The sequence below is a fragment of the Notamacropus eugenii genome, chromosome 2 (genome assembly GCF_028372415.1).
Source record: "Notamacropus eugenii isolate mMacEug1 chromosome 2, mMacEug1.pri_v2, whole genome shotgun sequence".
NCBI lineage: Eukaryota > Metazoa > Chordata > Mammalia > Diprotodontia > Macropodidae > Notamacropus > Notamacropus eugenii.
In genome coordinates this window covers 7,948,937-7,973,721 of record NC_092873.1, presented here as the reverse complement: position 1 = coordinate 7,973,721, position 24,785 = coordinate 7,948,937, and the positions used below count along the sequence as shown (strand labels likewise).

General features: G+C 36.8%; 1 protein-coding gene across 1 annotated transcript in view; it reads left to right on the top strand.

Annotated features, from left to right (window-relative positions):
* Window positions 1-300: 300 nt before the first annotated feature.
* The window catches only part of LOC140522463 (uncharacterized), a 35,148-nt gene continuing 10,663 nt past the window's right edge, over window positions 301-24,785 (top strand). The window contains exons 1-14 of the mRNA XM_072637899.1: window positions 301-530; window positions 1,102-1,216; window positions 1,368-1,598; window positions 3,078-3,184; window positions 6,980-7,117; window positions 8,049-8,179; window positions 15,884-16,012; window positions 16,068-16,096; window positions 16,181-16,262; window positions 16,367-16,411; window positions 18,530-18,579; window positions 19,275-19,413; window positions 21,347-21,560; window positions 23,101-23,281. Coding sequence (XP_072494000.1) covers window positions 301-530; window positions 1,102-1,216; window positions 1,368-1,598; window positions 3,078-3,184; window positions 6,980-7,117; window positions 8,049-8,179; window positions 15,884-16,012; window positions 16,068-16,096; window positions 16,181-16,262; window positions 16,367-16,411; window positions 18,530-18,579; window positions 19,275-19,413; window positions 21,347-21,560; window positions 23,101-23,281 — 1,821 coding nt within the window. The remainder of the gene's footprint in view (window positions 531-1,101; window positions 1,217-1,367; window positions 1,599-3,077; window positions 3,185-6,979; window positions 7,118-8,048; window positions 8,180-15,883; window positions 16,013-16,067; window positions 16,097-16,180; window positions 16,263-16,366; window positions 16,412-18,529; window positions 18,580-19,274; window positions 19,414-21,346; window positions 21,561-23,100; window positions 23,282-24,785) is intronic.

Below are 24,785 nucleotides of genomic sequence, written 5' to 3'. Positions count from 1 at the left end.
TCCAGCAGAGAGTTAATGGACCTGGCACGTGAGCACTCGTGCAGGCTTAATCTTTCCCGTTGGGCGCGTGCGCATGCCTTGAGCGTCTGTCAAGCTCACGCGCACTTCGGTCTCCCTCGAGGCGTTGCTAGGGCTCCAAGCATCTCCAGGATCGATTCCTTTCTAACTGTTGCCCTGTTTGGACGCAGTTTCCTTGGAGTCTCTGACTATCGAAGTGTTTTGGAGAGTAAGCGAGCTCCCGGAGAAGGCTGAGGGTCTCCAAGTGAGTTCTCCAGACCATCTCTGAAGCCCGCCCTCAGGATGAGGAAGATTTTCAAAATCTTGAGAAGGAGAGAGCGGTCTCCATCTGGCTCCTCCTCTCCCAGGAGAGACAGCGAGGTCCGACCCTTGGTCCCAGGTGCCGGTTATGTCATCAGAATGAAGGACCTCGGGAAGATCCATAAAGCTGCCTCCTTCGGGGATGTGGCCAGGGTGCAGCACCTGCTGCTGCTGGGCCAGGCACACGTGGACGATCTGGATAAAGAGAAGCGGTGAGAGGGCGCTGGGGGTGAGAGAAGGGATGGCCCCCCCCAGGAACAGTGTAAGACACCCCCTCCTCCACCCTCCCTCCACGAGTCTGCATGTGCCTTGGCTAATCCTTGGAAAACTTGTCCTTTGAGCACCTGGGCCAGAGCAGGCGCAGGCTCTGCCTCCTGGAGATTGGATCCCAAGTTCTGAGTGCTGGTGACCCCTGACCCTCCTGCCTGCCCATTTTTAATGGAGGGGAAACTCCTTCCTTTTACTTGTAGTCTGCTTCCAGCTGACTTACTCTTTCTCAGTGACGTGGTGGGAGCAAATGCTGCTCTCTTCCAGTGAAATGTTCTTCTGAGTCTGCTATTTATTTCCCAGACGTTTTTGTTCATCATATCCGGTCAGAAGAACTAATGCACATTGTAGATGTCCTCGGGTGAGAAGGGTGGCCACTTATATTTATTTGGGCAGCGATTTCGATTTCAGGCGGAGTAACAATAATGCATTTTATGTTACAAGTATAGTACCTAACAAGAGTACAATTTTGATTTTCGTAATTACCAAGCATTGACTTAGCTCTCATTTTCATAGCACACCTCTACACCTGGCTTCTGCAAATGGCCATCCAGATGTTGTGTCTCTCTTAGTAGAGAGAAAATGCAAAATAAACCTGCGTGACAAGCACTATCAGACATCTTTAATGAAGGTATGCCCTAGTTAACCTTGCTGGTCTATAGAATGCGTTTGGAGTAAGAAAATGTGCTTTACTAAATTATTTAAATATCACTAATGATGTTTTAGTATACTAAATACTTTTTAGAGTATTGATTGTCTCTTTCTCTACATTCCATTCACAGGCAGTACAGTGTCAGCAGGAGGAGTGTGCAAGGATCCTGCTGGATTATGGTGCAGACCCTGCTCTGATGGATACCCATGACAACACTGCACTTCACTATGCTGCCTCTGGACTTAACACAGCCATAGCAGCAAAGCTGCTTAGACATACAATAGACATGGAAGCAAAAAACAAGGTAGAAGTCTACCTCTTGTGTGAGAAAATATTTTCTGAGATCAAATGTGTAAATCAGGTATTTTCCAATGCACATTATATTCTTGGAAGCATTTCTTTAATGCAAGTATCTTAAAATCCATCTCTAGTCAAAGTTCATTGGCCTTGGGAATTTTCTGATGGCCAGGCAAAACGGGGAGGAGACTCCATTCACAACGGAACTCTTAATGAGGAACTTCCCTCGACTGCTTTGGACCAGGGCCTGTTCTAAGATTTAATCTTCGAGTAGGGTTGTTAACCTGGGATCCATTAATTTCAAAAAAAAATCACCATTTATTTTATAGTTCTTTCAATGTTATTGGCTTCCTTTGCATTCTCTGTATTTTAGGTATTTAAAAGCATTATTCTGGAAAGGGGTGCATGACACACACACACACAAAGAGTTATGAAAACGTGACGTAGGGAATGGTTTGTAATGGTGAAATGTGAAGTGACTTCCCAAGCTCACCTAGCCACTCTAAGTGTCTCAGCAGCAGGCCTTGAATCTCTGTTTCACTGATTTTGAGTTTGGCTCTCCATTCAGTCCACCACATCTGTCTCTCTAGAATTTTCTTTGCATGCTATATTAGGTCTGGTACCCAGAATTCAAAGGTTCCATCAAATATCTGTCTGCAATACTTTACATATAAACCTTTACCTATGATAGTACAATGTTAATTGGTCAAGAAGAAATGTCATAATGTTTTAAAAAATATTCTCTTAAAAATTTGTTCAGCATAAAACTGCAGACAGACATTTTACAAGAACAAATTCTTAAGTGTATGTAGGTGTGTTTTTTTTTCTATTTCCTACACACTATGCCGTTTCCTTTCTAGACTTATTGAGTATCTCCTGATTTTTAAGAAAAGGTTTGACTCTTCGTCACTGCTGCTCAAGAAAGAAAATAAAAATCAAAATATACATTAGGAGGGTTGTGAAGGGAGGGAAAATATCAAGAGAATGACTTTCTTCAAGGTTCAGCCACCTTAAGGCAAGATTTTCTTGAGTTTTGAGGCTGGTTGTAACACACTTCAGGGGAAAGGATGAAGAGAACTAGGCAACTTGAAAACTGACCAGAACTTAGTTGTAGCTTGGCCAAGTACTGGGGAAATAAGGGTGACTGCACGCAGACGATCATTGATCATGACATGAAGACAGAGGAAAGGAAGGTACCCCTAAAAGATTAGGAAAATCTCTTACACATCCTGGTTTTCTACGTCCTGATCACAAATTAATAACTGGAAGCAATCCCAGAGGCTATCTAACTTCATTCCCTCATTTTACATGTGAGGAAACTAAGGCCCAAAGAAGTGAAATAATTTACTTACGGTCACATGGAAATTAACTAACAGAAGCTGGATTTATGCCCTGCTCTTCTCATTCCAGAGTTCCATTGTAGCCTACTTCCTTAGTATGTCATTAGCAAGTTCACAGGATGTTCACAACATGCCTTCAACTGAATTCTATCATATAAACAATTCTTGCATACCTTAACTTGATCTTTAATATGATTTTGCAGGAAGGCTGCACACCACTTTTGCTTGCAGTTAAAGAAAATAACCGAGATATGGTAGATCTTTTCTTAAAGAATGGAGCAAATGTGAATACATCGGATAGGCTTGACAGGTACGGTAATTAAAGCTTCCAAGAAAAAAAGAGGTAACTGTTATTAGAGGAATAAGAACAACTTCAGTCAGGGAACTCTTAGTGAGCAACAATAATTGAAATTGTTCATCACTGAGAAAGGGTGACAATGTGCACAAACATCAATTATGAAAAGGGCTACTATTTATGCTTCTGCAGCAGAGAAAGCCATTCATGTGGGCATGCCATCCACCATCAATTAGTGATTTATTTTCTCAGGTTTCATTGTTTGATTTTCAATGACTTAAGATCATCACATAGCTGTTTTGTGTACTCGTGATGCAATTGATTCTCTACATGAAATAATCTTCATGTCAATCATGAGAATTGATGTGTGTAATTTTTCCTTCTTCTTCCTTTCATTGTTCTTAAGGATATGTGCACTGACAAATACAAATCAATACAATAATAAGATGACTGACTTTCATGATCCTGTGACCTTATCACTGTGAATATTTATGCCACTGGCTGAGATTTTAGTCCTTCCATACTTTCTTATGCTACAGGATTTTTGTCCTAATACCAGAAATTCCACATAGAGGATCCAAGAAAGGCATTGAAGCCTTCTCCTGGTTCTTTTAATATTTGAGGACGATGGAAGCACTTACATTGTCACATTTTCTCTCTTTTATTCTTTTAAAATTTATTTATTTTTACTTTTCAATTTTTTGCAGTTTTCAAATTTTGAGTTCAAATTGCTCTTCTTCCTGGGCCTCCCCCTTTCCCAGGATGTTATGCAAACTGATATAGGCTGTACATGTACAATCATATTCAACCTATTTCTACACTGCTCATGTTTGACAGAAGTAGCAGAATAAAAGAGGAAAATCTGAAGACAGAAAAAACAAAAAACCAAAAGGGAGAGAAAATAGTATGCTTCCACCTCCATTCAGACTCCATAATTGTTTCTCTGGATGTGAATAACATTTTCTGTCATGAGACTTTTTCCCCCGGTTTTCTCAGCATTTTTTGTCAACTAGTGAATTCAGAAGCTGGAATCTTTGGATTTCTCATATAGAAGATTACTGTAGTCATTGACCCTGGTTCTTTGATACCAAACATATTCCACTAATCCTACACTCTGTTTCTCAGCCTGTCCCAAGTGGCTTTGATGATTGTCGATTTATACAATAGAATTTTATATATGGTAGAGATAGACCACCTTCACTTGTATTATTTTTGATTAATTCCCTTGGTATTCTGGACCTTTTGTTCATCCCGATGAATTTTATTTTTTAATTTCTATACAATAATTTTGGTAGTTTGATTGGTATGGCACTGAGTAAGATATTACTTTTGGTAGAATTGTCATTTGTATCATATTAACTTGGCCTACCAATGAATAACTGATATTTTTTAGATTATTCAGATCTGACTTGATTTGAGTGAAAAACGTTTTGTAATTGTGTTCATTGTTGGTTGGTTTGTATTGGAAGAGAGATTCCCAAGTATTTTATATTGTCACAATTCTCTTTCATCGCTCAATTCTTTGCACACTTTTCCTTCTACCTCTCTTATATGATTTTAATTTCCTTTCTGAGCTCTTCCATGAGCTCTCTCTGGGATTGAGCTCACTTCTCTTTTTGCTTTGCGATTTTGCCTATACGTGTTTTGGCGTCATTCTCCTTCTCTGAATTTTTTTCCTCCACATTCTTTGTGGCCACAATAACTTCCTATGGTCATTTTTTCCAATGACTTTTTGCTCGTCTTTTTTTCCCCTTTCTTTTCAATTTGAGCTCTGCTCACAATGTGGAAAGGGCACTGTTTCAGAATTTTGTAGCAGGGTCTCCAGGTCCTGGCTGTTTACCTGGTGCTGCAATGTTTTGCTGACTCGTGTGGGAGCCCTCTTTTACGGTGGTTTGCTCGGGGGATGGGAGTGGGAATGAAAGGCACTGCTGCAGATAGTAGGGTTCTGGCAGCTTACCTGATGCTGTCCCGGAGTTCTACTGCTGATGTTTGTCATGTGCTACGACTGGTGGAGTGTTCTTGAGTTTCCCTAGATGTACCCTGAAGTTCTTGGCATTGTAACCATTGGTGGCTGCCTGTTTCCTTAATCACCTGTAGGGATAGACCCTACCTGTTTGGCTGAGTCTATTCTGAGGCATGTCAGTTCTTAGAACTGGAGTCTGCCCACTCCCTATACTGGGACTCCGAATCTACCATTGCTTTGTTGAGATGAGGCTTGCTGCTGCCCTGTTGGGATACTTCCTGTCCTGGAGTATGCTCCCTTTTACCTAAGTGAGAAAGAACTTCCCTGTCAATCTTCCAAGGTTTGGGGGCTCTAAGATTGTTTCACCCTATACCTTTGATGGTTCTGCTGTGGCAGGATATGTTTGAGGGCAGTATTTTATGGTTGTTTCGAGGTGAATATTGGAGAGTTATGGCGATTTACTGCTTACTCCATCATCTTGGATCGCAAAACTAAAAATAATCTTTTAAAAAACAAACCTAATATTTTAAAAGATAGGATAATATTAAGAGCTAATACTATATTTCATAACTCCATCAGTTTCAATCTTTCCCATAATCCTTTATTCCGCGCCACCCCCAAATATATTGTACTCGTTCCTTTTGCTATGTTTGGTATTGAGATTTTGGATCAGAGAAAAACATTTAAACAGAATCAACATTTCTACCTGCCATAAAGAGTTTATTAACACTTGAATATACCTTAAAATATCCATAATTTCCCCATATAATATATTTACATTACATGGATATTTTTGACACTACTTCCACCTTCCACAGAGTTAGCCTATTATATCGGTTATCACTGCGTGAGTGTTCACCCTTCCTTGCAGAGGAAGACCATGCCATCAGGGCAATACTGCCATGACTTGCAATCGACTTTATTTTGAGCGAGGGAGGGCTGTACAGGTTGCCAGCCTCACATCTCCTCCAGAACCATCTGAATCCAGTGACCAGATATTCATCAGGATGACTGGAGATGACCCAGGATGAGACAATTAGGGTTAAGTGACTAGGCCAAGGTCACACACCTAGTGAGTGTCAAGTATCTGAGGTGAGATTTGAGCTCAGGTCCTCCTGACTCCTGCACTCGTGCTCTATGCACTGCACCACCTCGCTGCCCCATGAGTTATCACGAAGTAATCAAGGAACAGCACACCTCTACGTGACATTACTGATATACCTACAATACTGCCTTAGGCAGAAAGACAGTGAATTATTCAACATAACACAAACTCGGAACTTCAGAAGATCTCTGTTTTCACGATTTTGGATATTTTCTCTACTAGTGCAGCTTGTAATCACACTAACTCTTTATCAACTGCCTTCATGGGTTAATGGGCCTTCCTGAAATCCAATGGTCCTAGCTATCTGGTGATGAACCTTTCTTCAGTTACATGAGCTTGTCCATAAACATTACTTTCAAAGAGCCTCCACTTTCCTTTCAAGGCTAGTAAACAAGTGGAAACTTGGTGTAGGCTCCCTTGAAAGTTCTTCACTTTTGTACACAAGTTACTCTGATGCACTACCTTCTTGTTGTCATGAAAATCTTGAATTGGACAGTTCCTGCTAGAACTCTAAGAGGACAAAAAATACCCCTCTCAATCCTGTCTTTCCTTCTTTTCCTAACTGCCATTTTTCATGCTGCATATAAGCACAAAAAGTACTCATCCCTCACGAAGTATTCATGTTGCACATGCGTATAACCTCATATATGAGATATCCTCTTGTTGCAACATATCGAGAGAAATCTAATTACGTGTGACTCCTTTAAATTCTGAAATGTCGATGGTTTCTTTGTTATTCTAGAACAGCCCTGATGATTGCTGCCCGTTGTAAACCAACAGGTGTAGTCAGTCTTCTTCTTCAATATGATATTGATCTCTCTTGCCGAGATGCATTTGGACAGACAGCTGAGGAACATGCTGCTTTCAGTGGTCATTCCATGTAAGTATCAACGTTTTAATTCTAATAATTTGTATGGAATTGCATTTAAAATCATTTCTCCTCTATACAAAGGAGACTGTCTGGGACTTTCATAGTTGCATAATATGGCAAGCATCTGGCAAGCATACTTCAAGGCACTGTGAAGAAGTTGGTCCAAAGGCCAATTTCGGTTATCCAAGTTCAGGAGGACATAAGCATGAGACGAGTTACAAAGTAGAGTCAGGGTATGTGAGATCAGATTTTTCAGAAGTAAGGATAACGAGGATGATAGGTGCCATTTTTATAGTTCTATAAGGTTTTCCAATGTTTTCCATACATTTTAGTATTTGATCATCCCAAAAGTTCACTTCACAAAAATTTATTTATAAAGTCTGCTTTAAAGACACGGTTTTTTTTTCCTGTTTGTTTCTTAATCTTTGCTGATACCTCTAGTTATAGTAGATTTAAAGTTAGTTTTAGGAAAAGCCACATGATATGTTGGACACCTGAAAGTGAGTGACAGCTAAAGAGAATAAGTAATAAATATAATAATCAACATCAAAATTTACAATGAGGCAGTTTGGTCAGGGGAAAGAGTGCTCTAATTGGAATCAGAGGACCTGAGGAAAAATGATGCCTCTCACTTTATGGATCACCCTGGAGAACTGTTAACCTTTTCTGGAACTCAGTTACTTAATATAGAAAATAAAGTGTTTGGAGTAGATGATCTAAAGCTCTGAATCTATACTTCTCTATTACTGTGACTCTGAGTACATGTATACTAGGTTTAGGCTGAATAATTAGCTATACCCTACAGACTTTATCAAAAGAATAACAACAATTTTGCTGATAATCTGATTATTAAAGTCTAAGGTATGCAGAGACCCGGTACGTATAATTTTATCTTGGTTGATGTAGAAATATTTTGTTTTATCTTTTACTTTGTACATAGTCATTACGAACTAATTTATCAGTATGGACAACAGAAGGCACTTAATCAGCCCCTTTCACTCCAAATCAGCAGTTTGGAAAGGGCTGCTGATTCCAGATTTACCGTGACTGGACCTGCCAACGATCAGGAAGGTAAGAGTGACAAATTAAAAAAAATAGCTAATTTTAAAAAATAATGAAAGAGCAATCTTTAATTTCATATATATTAAATATTTATGTATATAAATATATGTATATATGTTCTATTTCCATTTTATACTTTTAAAGGGTAGGAATTGGTCTATTTTTGGTTATTTACTTAATTATCCTTGTAGGTTGATTATCCTGAACAAAACAGCCTCAAGGTATTTTGTGTTATTAATGTCTGCTTTCTCCAAAAATTTCTTTAAGCAAGTTACAATAACAATTATCAGATTTCTCCATTGTTCTAAATGTAATTAATGAAATCATGTGAAAAATTTTGAACATATTTCACATGTATTATATGTAGTGATATTAGTTATTTTTGATGCTAAAACATGGGAAAAATAAGTACGTAAACGTCTCCTGTAACTGTAGCATGTTCACACACAGAGGCACACCGACACAGATGGGCTCATCTAATATTTGGACATATAAAGGCAGAACGGTAAAACAGCTGGAGAGCAAAGCCTTCTTCCTTTTTGGAAGTCTATGAAAATCACTTATCCAAGCTTTGGAAATGGATACATTTTAAACGTTTCCAACATTTCTAAATGTTCATAAAGCTTTCAGTTCAGAGATACCAAAGAGGATGCAAAAGACACAGAAGTTAGGGGGAACAGGGGACAAAGGTTTGAAAGGTAATACATATATGTTCCTAGATTTTTGGTAGATATTTGCACATGTGCCCACTTCCAACATCATCCTAGGAACACTTCCAATCTCCTGATTCAGGCCGTTAAACTTTCAAAGAGAAGAGATTTTTCTGAGTGGTTGCCTAATATTGAATCCTGCCAGCTGGGCCATTGGGAATCTCAATGACCTGGGCTTGCAATAATAACTTCATCCCGTATTTATGAGTTTTCTGTTTCAAATCAATTTACCCTTTACCTTGTGAGAAAAGCAGTGTGGGTATTCTGTTTACTTCCATTTGAATGGTGATGAAACTAAGGAGCAGTTAGCTTAGATGCCTTGCTCATGCCAACAGAGCTCCAAAGAAAGTGTGATCATGCGCATATTACACTACAGATCTGAAAGAGATGAGCTATGTAAATCGTTCCTTAAAAGAAATAAGAAATCACAATGGCACAAGAAACAGTATTTAATTTTAAGTATATCTAGTACAGTCTAAAATCACATCCTTTTCAGAAAACATTCCTTGCTTATAGCTTGTCAGGTGATGAATGAACTTCATTTTTCTTCGTTTTCTTCGTTTGTAAAATAGTATATCTCTAGCTACATACATGCAAATAGAATGAACTTTTAAGATTAAAAATGTCAAGTTGTATTCCTCAATTTCTATTATGTTATCTAGAGAAAGAAATTTAATCAAATTTTTTGAAATTCCAAATCAAATTGTAATAAAAATAATTGTACTTAGGAAACTCAATGAAGGTGGAATGTCTATGAATTTCATCAAACAAGAAAATTTATAGTCTACAAGACGGAAATAAATATAGGGAAAACTGAAAGGATTGTTACTGATAGAACTATTCATAAGTAGGTTTGTGACAGATATCTGAATGCAGACACTGACTTTATGAAATATATAATAACCAGAATCATTTTCTATAGAAACCCAAATCAGAGTGTAAGCGCAACCATAGTAAGGTTAGAATTTTAAAAGCTTCAAACAACTAGGGATAGGAATAGGAAGAAAAAAATTTCTTTTTTTAAATATATTTTTATTAAATATGTATGCTTTCCTTGAAATTCTGTACCATAAGACATTTATTTGTTCTATCTCATTTATGTTCATCAAAGAATTAGTAAAATTTGTTATCTGATACACGAGTGTGGCAGTACAGCATAGCTTCATGCAGCATTAGACAAAATTGGTGATGACTTTTTTGAACTTGAGGAGTCACTGAGCTGTGACCATGAACCTCAAATCTTCATTGTTTTGAGGGGGAGATGAGAGTAGTAATAAAGTGAGGACATATTTTCTTGAGTTTTATTAGTAGTGAACCCTTTGCGTACACATTTTCTTATAAATCATATTGGCAAAGGAAACCAGGCTCTTATCATGAAGTATGAGTGTGATAGAGTTCCGATCCTGGGGCCTGGTAGTCATTTTTCGTTCCCTGAAGCAACATCTTCCTTCCTTGTAATTATTTCTTGTTTTCTTTTGTTCACATTAATTGAGAATAAGCCCAAATTATTTGTCAGAGAAATTCGAAATTTTCTGGTTTTCTGGCATTTTGACAAATTATTGTATTCTGGGGTGGAGCATTCCCTAATCAGTAATTCTCATTTCTTTGATATTTTAATTCAGGGTTATGGTAGCAAAGTCACAAATTATCCCAAAACATTGCAATCCAAAAGTCTTTTTTCTCTCTCTCCCTGATGATTGATATTCAGTTTTGTTTTCATGAAGCCATTACTTTAATTGAGTAATGTCATCTTGTTGCACAACTCTTCATGGGTAATACAAATTGGAAATGCTGACAAGTAAAAGTTGTCCTTCCCAAGTCAGACAGTGCTGTAGTGTAGCTAGATAAGACAGGCAGGATTTAGGACTAAGTGATCTAGTCCTGGCTCTGCCAGGTATTGTGTTGAATTAAGAAATCCAGTGCTCTTGTTAATTACTTTTCTCTTCTTGTCCTTAGCTTTAGGAAACAATGAGATGAATTTCAGTTTAATGAGTGGGTTATATAAATGTCTGCCTCAGGATACAAGCCCATATCACACAATTCTTTTTGGTGATAAAGACAAGACTTGTATTTCCGTTGGCATGAATTATCTCCTTCTGCAAGTGCAGGTTAGCACCTTCTGTGAAACTTCGGGTGGCAGAGAATTGACTTGAGCACTGAAAGGTGAAGGGATATATTAATTTTCACGTAGGCAATATCACAATCAAAGGTGCAACAATAATCCTATATACAAAAACTTGCACAGTAGTACCTGTTTCTTGATGCATTTACCTTTGTGCTCCCCTCCAGAAGGGCTCTAGAGCACGGCCCCATATTTCAGCGTACCAGAGGACCTGACTTTGACTATACATACATACATATTTATGTATGTGTGTGTATCTATGTATACGTGTACATATACATATATATCAATAATTGAAAATTCCCAAAGTTAATAAAAAGTTTTGCATATGTTCATTGATGCAACCAATTCCTCTTGTCAAACTAATTGTAAATACTTAATAAACAAGAAACCCCTGCTAAAAAAAAGCTTTGAATTTAGTAATATATTGTGGACTGATGAATAGTAAAGGTAATTATATAGTTTTGTATATTAAACAACATCTTAAGACGTTTTTGGACTGATATATAGTAAAGTCATTTAATATTTCAAAATAGACAATGGCTGATGTAGGAATTAAAAGATGTAAAATTTCTTCCTCTAAGGACATGAACGAATTGGGCATGCAGGTGAAAAAGCCAGAACAAGAAAAAATTGAAAATCCCCAAGTAAATCCCCAATCAGAAAGACTGAAAACCAGAAGAGAGATTAATAAAATGGAAATTAAGAAAACTATTGAAGTCATAAATGAAACTCAAAGTTGGTTTTATGAAAAACCACAAAATTGAGAAACCTTTGAGCCATTTGATAAAAAAAAAAAAACAAAACCAAAGAAGAAAAGCAAATTACACTATCAAAGATGAAAAGGGTTGAAGTCACCTACAATGAGCCGGAAATTAAAACATTAACTAGAAATTACTTTGCCCAACTGTATGCCCATAAATTCGACAATCTAAAGGAGATGGATGACTATTTTAAAAAATGTGAATTGCCCAGATTAACAAAAGAGGAAGTTGAGTAGTTACATAACCCTGTCTCGGAAAAAAGAAATTGAACAAGCCATCCATGAACTCCCTAGGAAAAAATCTCCAAGGTTGGATGGATTAACAAGTGAATTCTATCACACATTTAAGGAACAGTTACTTCCAATATTATATCGAGTATTTGGGAAAATTGGCAAAGGAGTCCTCTCAAAGTCGTTTTATGATGCAAATATCGTTGTGATACCTAAACCAGGAAGGGCCAAAACAGAAAAAGGAAATCCTGGACCAATTTCTCTAATGAATATTGGTGCAAAAATTTTAAAAAAGATTTTAGCAAAAAAAAAATACAGCAACTTACCTTGAAAAGAATGGTTCATTATTAGGAAAACTATTAACATTATTGATCATGTCAAAAACTAACAGAAACCACATGATTATCTCAAAAGATGCAGAAAATCCTTGGACAATATACAACACCCATTCCTATTGAAAAGACTGGAGAGCATAGGAGTAGATGGAACTTCCCATAAAATAATAAAACAATAAGTAGTATCTACCGAAAACCTTCAGCAAGCATCATATGCAAGGGAGATAAGCTAGATGTACTTGCAAGAAGACCAGGGGTGAAACAAGGATGTCCATTATCACCCATGTTATACAATATGGTACTAGAAATATTAGTGGTAGCAATAGGAGAAGAAAAAGAAAAGGATGGAATTAGAATAGGCAAAGAAGAAACTAAGCTATCTCACTTTGCAAATGATATGATGATATACTTAGAGAATGCCAGAGGCTCTAGTAAAAAACTACTTGAAATGATAAATCATAAACAACTTGGCAAAGTTTCAGGTTGCAAAATGAACAGATCTTCTGCATTTCTATATATTATTAACAAAGCTCAAGAGCAAGAGATAGAAAGAACAATTCCTTGTAAAGCTAGGTTAGACACTATAAAATATTTAGGAGTCTACCTGCCAAGAGAAATCCAGGGATTATCTGAATACAATTACAAAACCGTTTTTGCACAAATAAAGACAGGTCTAAGTAAGCGGAAAAACACTAGTTGCTCATGGCTAGGCCAAGCCAATGTTAAAAAAACATGACAATTCTACCTAAGTTAATTTACTTATTCAGTGCCATAACAATCAAATTATCAGATAATTATTTTCTATAGCTAGACAAAATAAGATCAAAATTCGTCGGGAAGAGAAAAAGGCCCAGAATATCAAGCGAACTAATGAAGAGAAATACCAGGGAAGGTGACCTTGATCTACCAGATCCCAAATTTCATTATAAAGCAACAATCATTAAAACCTCTTGATACGGGCCAAGAAACAGAAGGGCAGACCGGTCGTATAGCTTACGTCCTTCCGACGCAGTGGTCAAAGAATATAGCAATCTACACTTCGAGAAAGCCAAGGAACCCAGTTTCTGGGATAAGGACTCACTACTGGACAATAATTGCTGTGACAACTGGATAACATTGTGGTGGAAACTAGGGTTAGAGCATTGCCCAAAACCGTACACAGGAATAAATTCCAAATGGATACATGCTATAGGAATAAAGATTGATACTATAAATAAATTAATGGAGCAAGGAATAGTCTATTTTTCAGATTTATGAAGAAGGGAAGAATTTTTGACTAAACAGGAGGTGGAAAGCATTATGAAATTCAAAATGGAAAATGTTGATTCCATTAAACTGAAAAGCTTTCTACAACCAAACCCAATGCAACGAAGATTAGGAGGAAAGCAGAAACCTGGGAAACAATTTTTGCAATTAGCATCTGTGATAAAGGCCTCATTTCTAAAGTAGATGGAGAAGTGAGTCAAATGTACAAGAATAGAAGTCAATCCCCAGCCCATTACCGGTCAAAGGTTATGAATAGGCAGTTTTCAGAGGAAGAAATAAAAGCTATCTAGAGTGATATAAAAAAAAGCTCTCAAGAACTTTTGATTAGAGAGATGAAATTCAAACCAACTCTGAGATACCACATCACAGCCATCAGGTTGGGTAACATGACAAAATAGGAAGATGATGCATGTTGGAGAAGATGTGGGAGAGTTGGAACACTAATCTCTTGTGGGTGGAGCTGGGACCTGATCCAACCATTCTGGAGAACATTTTGGAACTATGTCCAGAGAGCTAAAAAATGTGCACAGCCCTTGACCTAGAACTACCGCTTCTAACACTGTATCCCCAAGAGATCACAAAAATGAGAAAGAGTCCCAAATGTACAAAAATATTTATAGCAGCTCTCCTTTGGGTGGTCAAAACCTGAAACTCTACGGGATGCATATCATTTAAGGAATAGCTGAATAAAGTGTGGCACAGGAATGTAATGGAATACTGTTTTGCTATAAGAAATGATGAACAGGAAGATTAATGAGAGGCCTGGAAATAGTAATGTGAAAAGATTGTGAGTGAAAGGAACAGAACCAGGAGACCTTTGTACACAGCAACAACCGCTATATGGGAGGAATTTTTCTGCTAGGCGTAGCACTTCATTGCAATGCAGGGATTTACATAATTTCCAGTGGTCTCTTAAGGCAAAATGCCTTCCACATGCAGGGAAAGAACTACGAAATTTCATCACATAATGAAGCAGATCATTTTCTTTTATATTCTGTTTTGATTTGTTTTAGGATTTCTCTCATTCGTTTTAACTCTTCTATGTAACATGACCAAGGTGAAAATATATTGAATTGGAATGTAAGTGTAGAATCTATAACAAACGGTATGCTGTCTCAGCATGGACATGGGGAGATACGGGGTTACAGGGAGGGGGGAATCTAAGATATATGGAAATGACTGTTGAATACTGAAAACAAATGATATTTTAAAAGTATACAATAGTTTCAAAGCTTCAAATTTTGATTTCTGAGATATATCTCCAACATGTACATAGCTTTCTTTTTCATTAATGGTAAAATACATATGTGGAAAGGGTGTTTATATATTAATAACTTTGAATTACTAAAGGAGATGACTAAAACCATTTTTCTTTCTTGAAATAACTCTCCAAATGGCAAAAGTTTTTCCATCATGTCTTAAAAATATTTTATATACGTTCTTTCCTATATGGATAAACTAAACTTAAAAAGTAGCTTTTATATTTTTATAGTTTTGAACATACACTTCCATTAATTTTACATTTTCTCCCCCTCCTTCCCTTTCCCCCTCCTCAAGACATTCTGCAATCAGATATAGGCTGTACATGTATTTTCCTATCAAACGTTTTTTCACATTAGTCATGTTATATAGAAGAACTGGAGTGAATGGGAAGAGCCATGACAAAGAAAATAAAACGAAAGGAAAATTGTCTGCTTGACTCTGAATTCACACTCCTTAGTACTTTCTCTGGCTGTGGACGGCACTTTCCGTCATGAGTAAAGAAAAACCTTTTAAGACTGATAAATTAATGGATACCAGAGGTGTAAAGATGCCAGTAGGCAGCACTGGTAAGGAAAGAAATGAAACTGTATTATTAACTGTTATTCTACAAGTGTGCATCGAAGTGGATGTATTCAAAACATAATTCTAGCTCTTTATTTCTGAGATAAGAATATCATTTATACATTGTTTGAAAGTACCTTATTGTGACTGCTTACATATTACGAGAATTTCCAAATTATACAACTAATTAAGGAATCATCCACACTGGGGTCCCTTGTGATATAATTGCATCAATCACTGCCATTGTTTGGAAGATATGATGCTGTGTTGCAGCATCAACTTCATAAGAGCCCCCTGGGAATCTTGAGTATCCATCCCTTCAAAAGAATCACCTTTACATGTGTCACTGTGGAGCATGTTATGTACTGCTCCATATACAAATATGTAAAACCCTTGAAGTAGGGTCTATTTGAAATGTGCGTTGCATGTTGTGTTAACACTATATTCTTGTTTTATTTCAAGAACTGATAATTGATTCTAATTGCTGTGATGCAAACGCCATAACCGGAAGTACACCAAATTATGGCTTTCATTCTTTAATTCACATACTGGGATCCAACAAGCCTATTCGTTTTGTGGGAAGTTGTGATGGTATTATATTGCTGAAATACACTTGTTGATAAACCTTTCATTCTTTTTCTTTCAGATTCTCTTGAGAGACATCAAAATGTGAAGGTAATAAAAATGATACTGTTAATTTACATCTGATATTTATTCAAAGCTTTCAATATAACTATCTTCTTCTTATTGGTTTCATAGTCCATTCAACCCACTACAGAAAAGCATGTTTATTACACGAATGATAACCTGGGAAATGGAGTTCAGGAAAAACGAAAGTCATGTAAGTGTCCTAATTCTATAATTTAGGAAGAAAGAAAGTATATTTTTAAAAACGTAAATATTCATATCCTTTTCTCCTTCCATTTCTCCCTACTTATCTTACAGATTTAGTGGAAGAAAGGAACTTAGATGACTCAGATGATATTGACGGTATTGTCTCATTTTCCCCTTTTTTACAAGTAGGAGATTAAATGATTTTTATTTTCAAAAAATCACACCTAATAGGAGATGTGCCCTGCAGTTTTCAGGTTTTTGCTATTGTGTTATGAGTACCGTATTTCAAGTGGCATTTTTGTACTTGCTGCCTCCTTTCTACATTTCCCAAAGCCACATAAATTGAGTTATGTATGTATTATCGCAATTCAGGTTAGTATTTATTAAGGAACGATTATTTATCATGTCAATATCACATTCTTGCTGCTTTATTGGACGATGGAAAGATAAAAACAAACAGTTTTTTTGCCTCAAGAAATTTACTTTCTCTGAAGGGGTACAACGTACAAACTGTGTTAAAATGTCAGCAGTATGGAAGGTAAGGGAGAAGAATTACACTGCTCCAGGAAAATTGAGGGGTGAGAGATCAGGAGAAAGGGTATTGGTTGTGGAAGAAAGGTTTCATAGCCCCGAGAACTGCAGCAGTAAGGTACCACAGAAGGATTGAGAGCAAGAGAATGGCCAGTTCAGTGTCTTAAAGAGATTACTTGATGACTTTGTGTAGAAGGAAGCAGAGAAGGTAGAATTCAGAAATATGAAGACTGCTTAGTAAGCTATGGCAAAAATCCAGGTAAAAGTTGAGGAGTTCGTGAAATGGGGGTTCTTTGATACTGATGAAAAGGGAGAGGATGACAGATGTGGTGGAGGTAGAATCAACAGGGACTTAGCAGCTTTTGCATGTGTATGTTTCTTCATACACACACATACATATATGGATGAGAGGAGTATCAAAGATACGGGCCCATATTCCTGAGAAGATGGCATGCGTTTACCAAAGATAAAAAGTATTAAAGACTGTAGATTTAAGAGCTGGAATGGAGAGAAAAGAAAATGATGAGTTCAGACTTGTTCATGTTGAATTTGAAGCTCCAGGAGGACATACAGGCTGAGAGATCCAGGAGCCAGTCCCAAAAGATGGTGCCCAAAACACAGAACAGTATTTAGGTGTGGTCTGACGAAGGCAGGGGTCAGCTGGATTTATATCTCCCTTCCTCTGAACGTGATTTCTATTTTGATGAAATCTAAAATTGCTTTGTCTCTCACGGCTATTATATTGATTCAGAGAAAGCACATCATCCAAAAAACTCCCAAGAAATTCTGACAACCATTTCTATGTAATTCTCTATCCTGTTCTTGTACTTGCGTTTGTTATTCTGTCCAGAAAGATGACTTGTAGGAATTTGTCAAATGCTTTTCTGAAAGGGAGGCAAAGTATAATGACAATAATACCCTGTTCCGTCAGTCTAGTAAGATTGTCAAAATGTGAATATAGTCTGCTATGACGTGTTCTGACCCTATCTCAAGAAATCATGAGAGTTGCTAACAAATAGCATCAGAGGAGGTTATCCATGAAGCATAGAACTTGAACAGTATGTGATCACGACCATGTAAGGTCAAGAAAGAGTAAGAACGAGGATAAAGGCTATCAGATTTAGCCTTTAGAGACCATTGCTAATCTTGGAATCAGCAGTTTCTGTAGAAGGTTAGATCCAGGGCAGACAAAAGGGTTTGACAAATGAATATAAATAACTCTACTACTTGGACAGTGAAAAGGAGGGCAGATATCAGATAATATATTCCCCACATTCCGTGAAGGCTAGCAAGCCTCTCTCCTGCTCTTTCATCATTGAGAAAAACAAGTAACCCAATGGATTGATTACTCCTGGCCTAACTACCAAAATGATCACACATGACCATTGTTCATTAGTTTACCTTTAATTTTCAAATTTTACAATTTCATCTGGAATGAATACATAAATCAATCCTCACAGCTTCCTGTGATTTGGTATAAAATGAACATCTCACAAGCTACTTAAAATGCAGCAGTTGATTGAGATTACAGAATAATTTGATGAATGCATGATTAGTGAAATCGAATTTTCTTATATTCATTCCTTTCTTGAAAAGAGAATACAATGGATAACTTATAGCTGTCCTGATTGCCACTGCTGATAAGAGGGGGAGGTTTCATTTCTATGAGAAAAATGCTTCTGAATAAAATCACCTGTTACTTAAACATTAATGCCCATTTAACCCAATAATTGGAATTTAAAGGATCATCAGAGGAAAGTCAAGAAAGTTTTGATAAAAGTGACCTGGAACAGGTATGTAATAATAATATTCCAATTTCTGATATTTTGTATTATGCAAAGTGCCTTTCATGCTAGTTTGCTTGCAAGACTTTCATAACTTGGTTTACTTTTCAATGCTTTTTGCAATAACTTTAGAAAATAATGCATGTTTCAGTGACAACGAATAGGAATAGTTAATCTGAAAATGAATAATTTTAGAAATTGTCTCCTAGTCAAATATGTCCATTGTGAATGCTAGAAATTTAATGATAAAGCTGGAATTTACTTCATTTCTCCCTATATATTAAAGAAGAATGTTTATAATCAGGAAGACGTGATTATATATATTATACATATGATATAATAATATATGCTTATATATCGTTATTTTATATACGTTATATGATATCATACATGATATCATATATATATGATAATTTTCACAAGATTCCGAAATAATGTAGCTTCTAATTGGGTTAGGTGGCATACTAGGTAGGGTCAATAAGACCTAATTGTGAATCCATCCTTGGATTCCTAGCTAAGTCTATGATACTGGACAAGCCACCTTACATTTGTAAAATGATTATGAATATTGCTTGTCTCACAAAATGGTTGTGAGAATGCCACGAAGTTTTGTGAAAATCTGAAAGTGCGACAGAAATGTTAGCCATTGTTGTTCTTTAAATATTTGTTTTTTTAATTTTCCCCTGCTGTCATGTATTTTACAGGACACAGTACAGATGGATGCAAACAATTGTGATGACCTCACTCAGTCTTCTGACACAGCTACAGAGGGTGATGATTTACCTGCCTTAAACTATAAGAATGTTTTGTTAGTGATGGAACAACTTAGTGTTGGTTGTGATGGTACGAACGTTTTACAATTTCCTAAGAAAATAACAATGTTCAACAGAAACCAAAGATGTGTGTGTATGCAAGAAGATACCACTGAAGTCCTAACCCATTTTCTCATAGCAAAGTAGAGGTCAGCTTAATCTCTGGCAGGCCTTCACCAAAGAATCACTAAGTACCTATTGTGTGCTAAATATTCAAAGTTTAGATAAGTTTCCTCATTCAATGTGCAATCTAGTACGGAATATAGCCTACATAGATAACTCAAAAATTAATATGTATATTCATATATATATGTATATGTACATATACGTATATATGTACTATATATGTGTGCATATATATGCATATATATATATATGTATGTTTGAGAAGCACAGTCATATTGCTGTTTGAGGTTCAGTGGGGGAAAGACTATCAACATTACAAAATAAATAACCTGTGTGTGAAGGTAGCATTTGAGTTGACTTTTGAAGAATGAGTATGAATTCAGTAGGTAGAGATCATGGGAAAATAATGAGATGAAATGAACATTTTCAACCATGGAAACTCTGAGTAGAAAGGTAAAAAAGTGACACTGAAAAATCCAGTTTTTCTGGACAATATATACCTGTAAGAATTAAATATGGAAAGTTAGGATATTACACATTTGCACAGGGCCTTGATTTTGTCTGTAGTGCACACACTTAAACGTGGAACTTCAGTTTCATAACGTATAAAATGTCATACTTCACAGGATTGTTGTTGGAGGAGGTGTATTTTGTAAGCCTCTAAGTGCTATATTATATAATCTGTGTTAGTAATATTGGTTGATAATAGGAGAACCATTGAAGAGACTGAACTGACTACGAGTATAAAGATCTCAAGGAGTGAACTCTTTCATGAAAAGAATAGTCAAAATATGATAATCTTTCATAAAATGGCCCCAACTATCAAACATCTTGTAAATATTCTGCCTAGTTTTTATAATTCTTCTCTCAGCATGGCATATAGGATAGTGCACTGGACACGATGCCGTGAATAGCTAGGTTCAGATTCTGCCTTTAACACGTTCCAGTTGTGCGAATCTTAACAAATCTTTTAACTTCTCGGTGCCTCAGTACCTTCTTTTCTTTGAATCGGTGAGCTAACCAGTTCCCTCAGTGTCAGCTTCTCTTCTACTCCAGTATGTCTACATCCAGCAATTGGGTTCTCTCTTGTTGCCTCACTTCAGTTCAACAGTGAATGAATATATGATGAATTGGAAGTTCCCAAGGAAAACCCAATAATCAAGTTCGTTGAAACTGTAACGACATAACGAACATTTCTAACTCTGGATTAGGTCTCAATTTGACTCCATATGTCTCTCAAGAATAAAGGGGCAGCTATTTTCTTTAGTGCTCAGAACCATTTTTGACCTTCCTCTGGTGTTTCAAGTTACCAGAGGTTTCGCCAATGAATAAATGAGGATGGATATTTCAATGTGTGAATATTACATACTTGTTGATATTATAAATCTCTAAAGAGGAAACAGTGTTTCCATACAATTATGTAAAGCAAAACATGTTTATATTTCTAAAATAATTCACTATATTTTCAGTATGTAGATATTAAGTATATAATCCCTTGGATGAATCTTATTTGTCCCACCCAGAATACACCTCAAAATACTTCCTTTTCACAAATATTTTTCTTTCATTGTGAAGAATTCTGAGCTTTCAGATTTTTTTATATCAATTAATTTGTCACTTAGAGATTGTGTTTCATTGCCTACAGTGCACACATAGAAATAGGTTATTGTCATCTTCAATGTAAATTTTTGACAACGCATTATTTTGCAATATGTGAGGATTTATACGTGGATATGATTTTGTCATTGCCAGAGTATTTGAATTCTAAGTATACTGCTACGGTTCAGCGGATTTTAAAATACTCATGTTTTTATTGACTTGCGTTTTTCTCTGTACAGATTTTATTAAACTTGTGAAAAATGAAGATGCAATACTTAGATATGATCGATCAGTGGTACGTAAAAAAGGACATTGTCCATTACTCACCAGGAAAGTGAAGAGTTTAGAAAACAAGATTTGTGGACTGCGGGAAGAATTATCAGAAACAAGGCAAATGGTGTCTGACTTAGAGCAACAAAAAGCAGAATGGAAAAGAGAACTCCGTAGCACGAGGTATGGAACTCATGATTTTAAACAAATCCTTGGAAGCTTTTTTCTTACCGTTGAAGAAATGTTATAGAGGATTTGAGGTTAGGAAGGCCAAAATACCACCTCATTCAAACAGTATTATGAATGAACCCTACTTACTCATTTTTACTCTGTGGATATCAGGTAGAGATGCATTTGTAGTGAATTTTGAAAACTGTAACACAAGTAGCTGTGTTTCATTTTTTTCAACATGAAGTAAAAAATCACTTCACTAATCAATAGTAATGGAAAAATGGATGTAATTTCATATGCATCCCCCTCTACACTTTTCACCGGCGAATTTGAAATGTATCAGAACTCGGGAATTTGGAAATAATCTTTTGTTCCAGCTCCATACAATTTATGGAATTTCTCTTCATTGAATACAAGAAACAAAAGCATCCAAGTGAATATATGATATAGTTTTGATAGAATTAAAATGCCCTGGAGCATCCTGGATAAAAAAAATGGGTTCCCCTCTGATTTTGATGACAACTGGCAGAGGGGCAATAAGTGCCACGCAAAGACCAGAGTACCACGGGCAGGTCACCTGGAATGAATTCACAAACTCAAACATTTTTGACATCAAGGTAAAGCTTTCTGACACTTTTCAGCAGCAAGGGTTCTTAGGGAAACTGCAACCCTAGCTGGGTACAGGTAAAGTTTATATACGATAGTCTATAGGAAAACATGTGCCAAATATGCTAAGCAGATGACTCAAGGTGAGACTAGGCAATGGTTAAGCAGAGGTTATTTGTTAAAGGAACATGTAATTTTGGTATCTACCTGGCAGGTATTATACGCAGAGTTCACAGGGAAATAGCATAAGGAGGAGTGGCAACTGCATAGAGATGCGGTTTTAGGACTGAAACATCCCTAAGTCCACTAGTGGTCAGGACAGACTAACGGATGCCAGATTGGTCTCACGAATATCTTGTTGGACAAGAAAAATGTAAGGGAGTGTTCCTATATCTAAATCGAGGAAACATATGATGGGTCAATGAGTAGTCAATGTCGTTCTGGCCATGTTCACAGACTGTTCAGCCAGCACACAGCTGTTCAAACTTCTGAATTCTATGGTTGTAACTGGCTATTGTATCAGGTAAGGAGATAATAGTTGTTGCTGTGACAGGCTGTTTTCTTGCACTGGGGAGAAACTGCCTGAGATAATGTTTTGAGGCTAGGGAGAAATGCGATTTTGAAAGAGAAACGTGATTTTAGAATTGTGTCCAAGCACAGGCACCCAAGAACTCCATCAGTTTCTGACACATCCTGACTTTGTGAGCCTGTGCAAGTTACGTTTATTCTCAGTGTAATAGGGAACAGAAACAGGTCAACTCAAAAGTGTAGAGCACGGACCACTCTGCATGAACAGAGGGAGTTCCTTGACAGGGAGTTCTCTACATAGATCGAGTTCCCAATAAATTAATCTTCTTTTCCTTTAGAAATCCAGATGAGTATATTCAATGGTATTTCTTCCTTATTTCTACTGCATTGTCATTGAAAAAGGACAATTTTCTTCTAGGGTTCCCGGGAAGCAAGAAGAAATTGAGCAAGACGCTGAAGAAAAGCTAGTTCTAAAAATGAGTCACCAGTTCAGAAAAAAAGAACGATGTGGTGAAAAAGTGGAGCTAAGACAGGAATTTCAATACCCTCTCAGAACTCTGGACCTGGAATTGAGAACAGAAACAAATCATTCGAAACAGGTAAATTGGAATTTTAAAGTCACTATTTCCATCTGTTCTTGGTAAGAAAACTTGTGGGTTCCCTGGGAGTGGGGAAGTGAACATCATACTCTTTTTAATCTTGAGAAAGCACTAGGATTTTTATGTCTAGTGTAAGTAAGTTGGGTCTAATCATTTGTAGATATGTACTCATGAATATAAAAAAATATATATCCCATGCAGTAGCATTAGAATGTAAAATTGCAGTCTAAAGAGCCATGAAAGAGTAAAGTGAAATTAGTACTTTTTAAAGTATGTCTCACAGTAGAGGATCACTATGGCGTAGTGAATAGAACTAACCTGATATCCAGAGAAACCTGGGTTCAAATGTTGCCACGGAGTTCATCTCACCTACCCCTGAGCCAAAGGTTTCAAAGTCCCCCAGACCTGTCCATAGAACTCAGTACTGGAGGATCTGTTTGACACCACTGCTCTATCCTCAACTTTGATAGCAACATAAGTTCCAGAGGATTCCTCTCCATTTTTAGAGAGAGTCTCCTTATCTGAAAATACTTTGGGCAATGCAAGTGCAAGTTCGTTCTCTTTTTCTCTTCCTTTCACTACACTTTAGCACACATCCTTCAGGCTTTCAGAAGAGTTTATTGGTCTCTAGGGTCTTTATGTTTTACTTATTTACGTGTTGATTTACTTAAAATTATTGCAGACTTTCTACATGGAGGAAATGCAAACTCTCAAGAAGTCAGAGTACTGGACTGAGCCTATTCATAACATGATATTTAGTGAGGATTACTGTCAAATTATACAATTAGTTACAAAATTAGGTTCATACGTATGAGTTGGGGGAAATAGGTTTAGATAGCATTTTGCCTGAAAAGATATAAGAATCGTGGCCAGTTCTAAACTAAAGTTGATTTATTGATGTTATTTGAGAACCCAAAAGCTAGCGTAATTTTGCATCTTATTCAGAAAAGTATAGCTACCAAAATAGAGAAGGTGAAAAGCACTCTCTACTCTGAAGTGAATAAGTAGATAGGCTTATGTTGTTTAACTCATTTGTGGCTTCCTCAGAATTATGCTCGCTAATAAGCAGAATGGCAAACAGGATGAGGAAGGCCCTTGGGGACCATGACTTTTGAGGATCTGTTCAAGAAAATAGAGCTATTGATCCTTTTATGTTCAAGTTTTTGAAGGAGAGTCATGTGGAAGAAGGACGAAGCTTGCTCTGCTTCAGTGTAAGGATAAGAGCTAAGAGCCATGGATAAGAGTTGCACAAATGTACATTTTTAAGATTAATGAGAAAAAACTTGCCAACAAAGAGAACCATCCACAAATCGAATGAGTTCACTTGAGATATGGTATCTATCCTCACCTGTGAAGACTTCAAGCTGAGGCTTGTAAGAGTTAAGGACTTAACCCTGGGTGTGGATCGCCCTGAGGAGTGATTGAGGTTCCTTTCCAACTTTGAAATGCTTTCCTTCTTGTTGCTTTTCCTTTTCAGTAGCCTGTTTTTCTTTGAGTTTTTAAA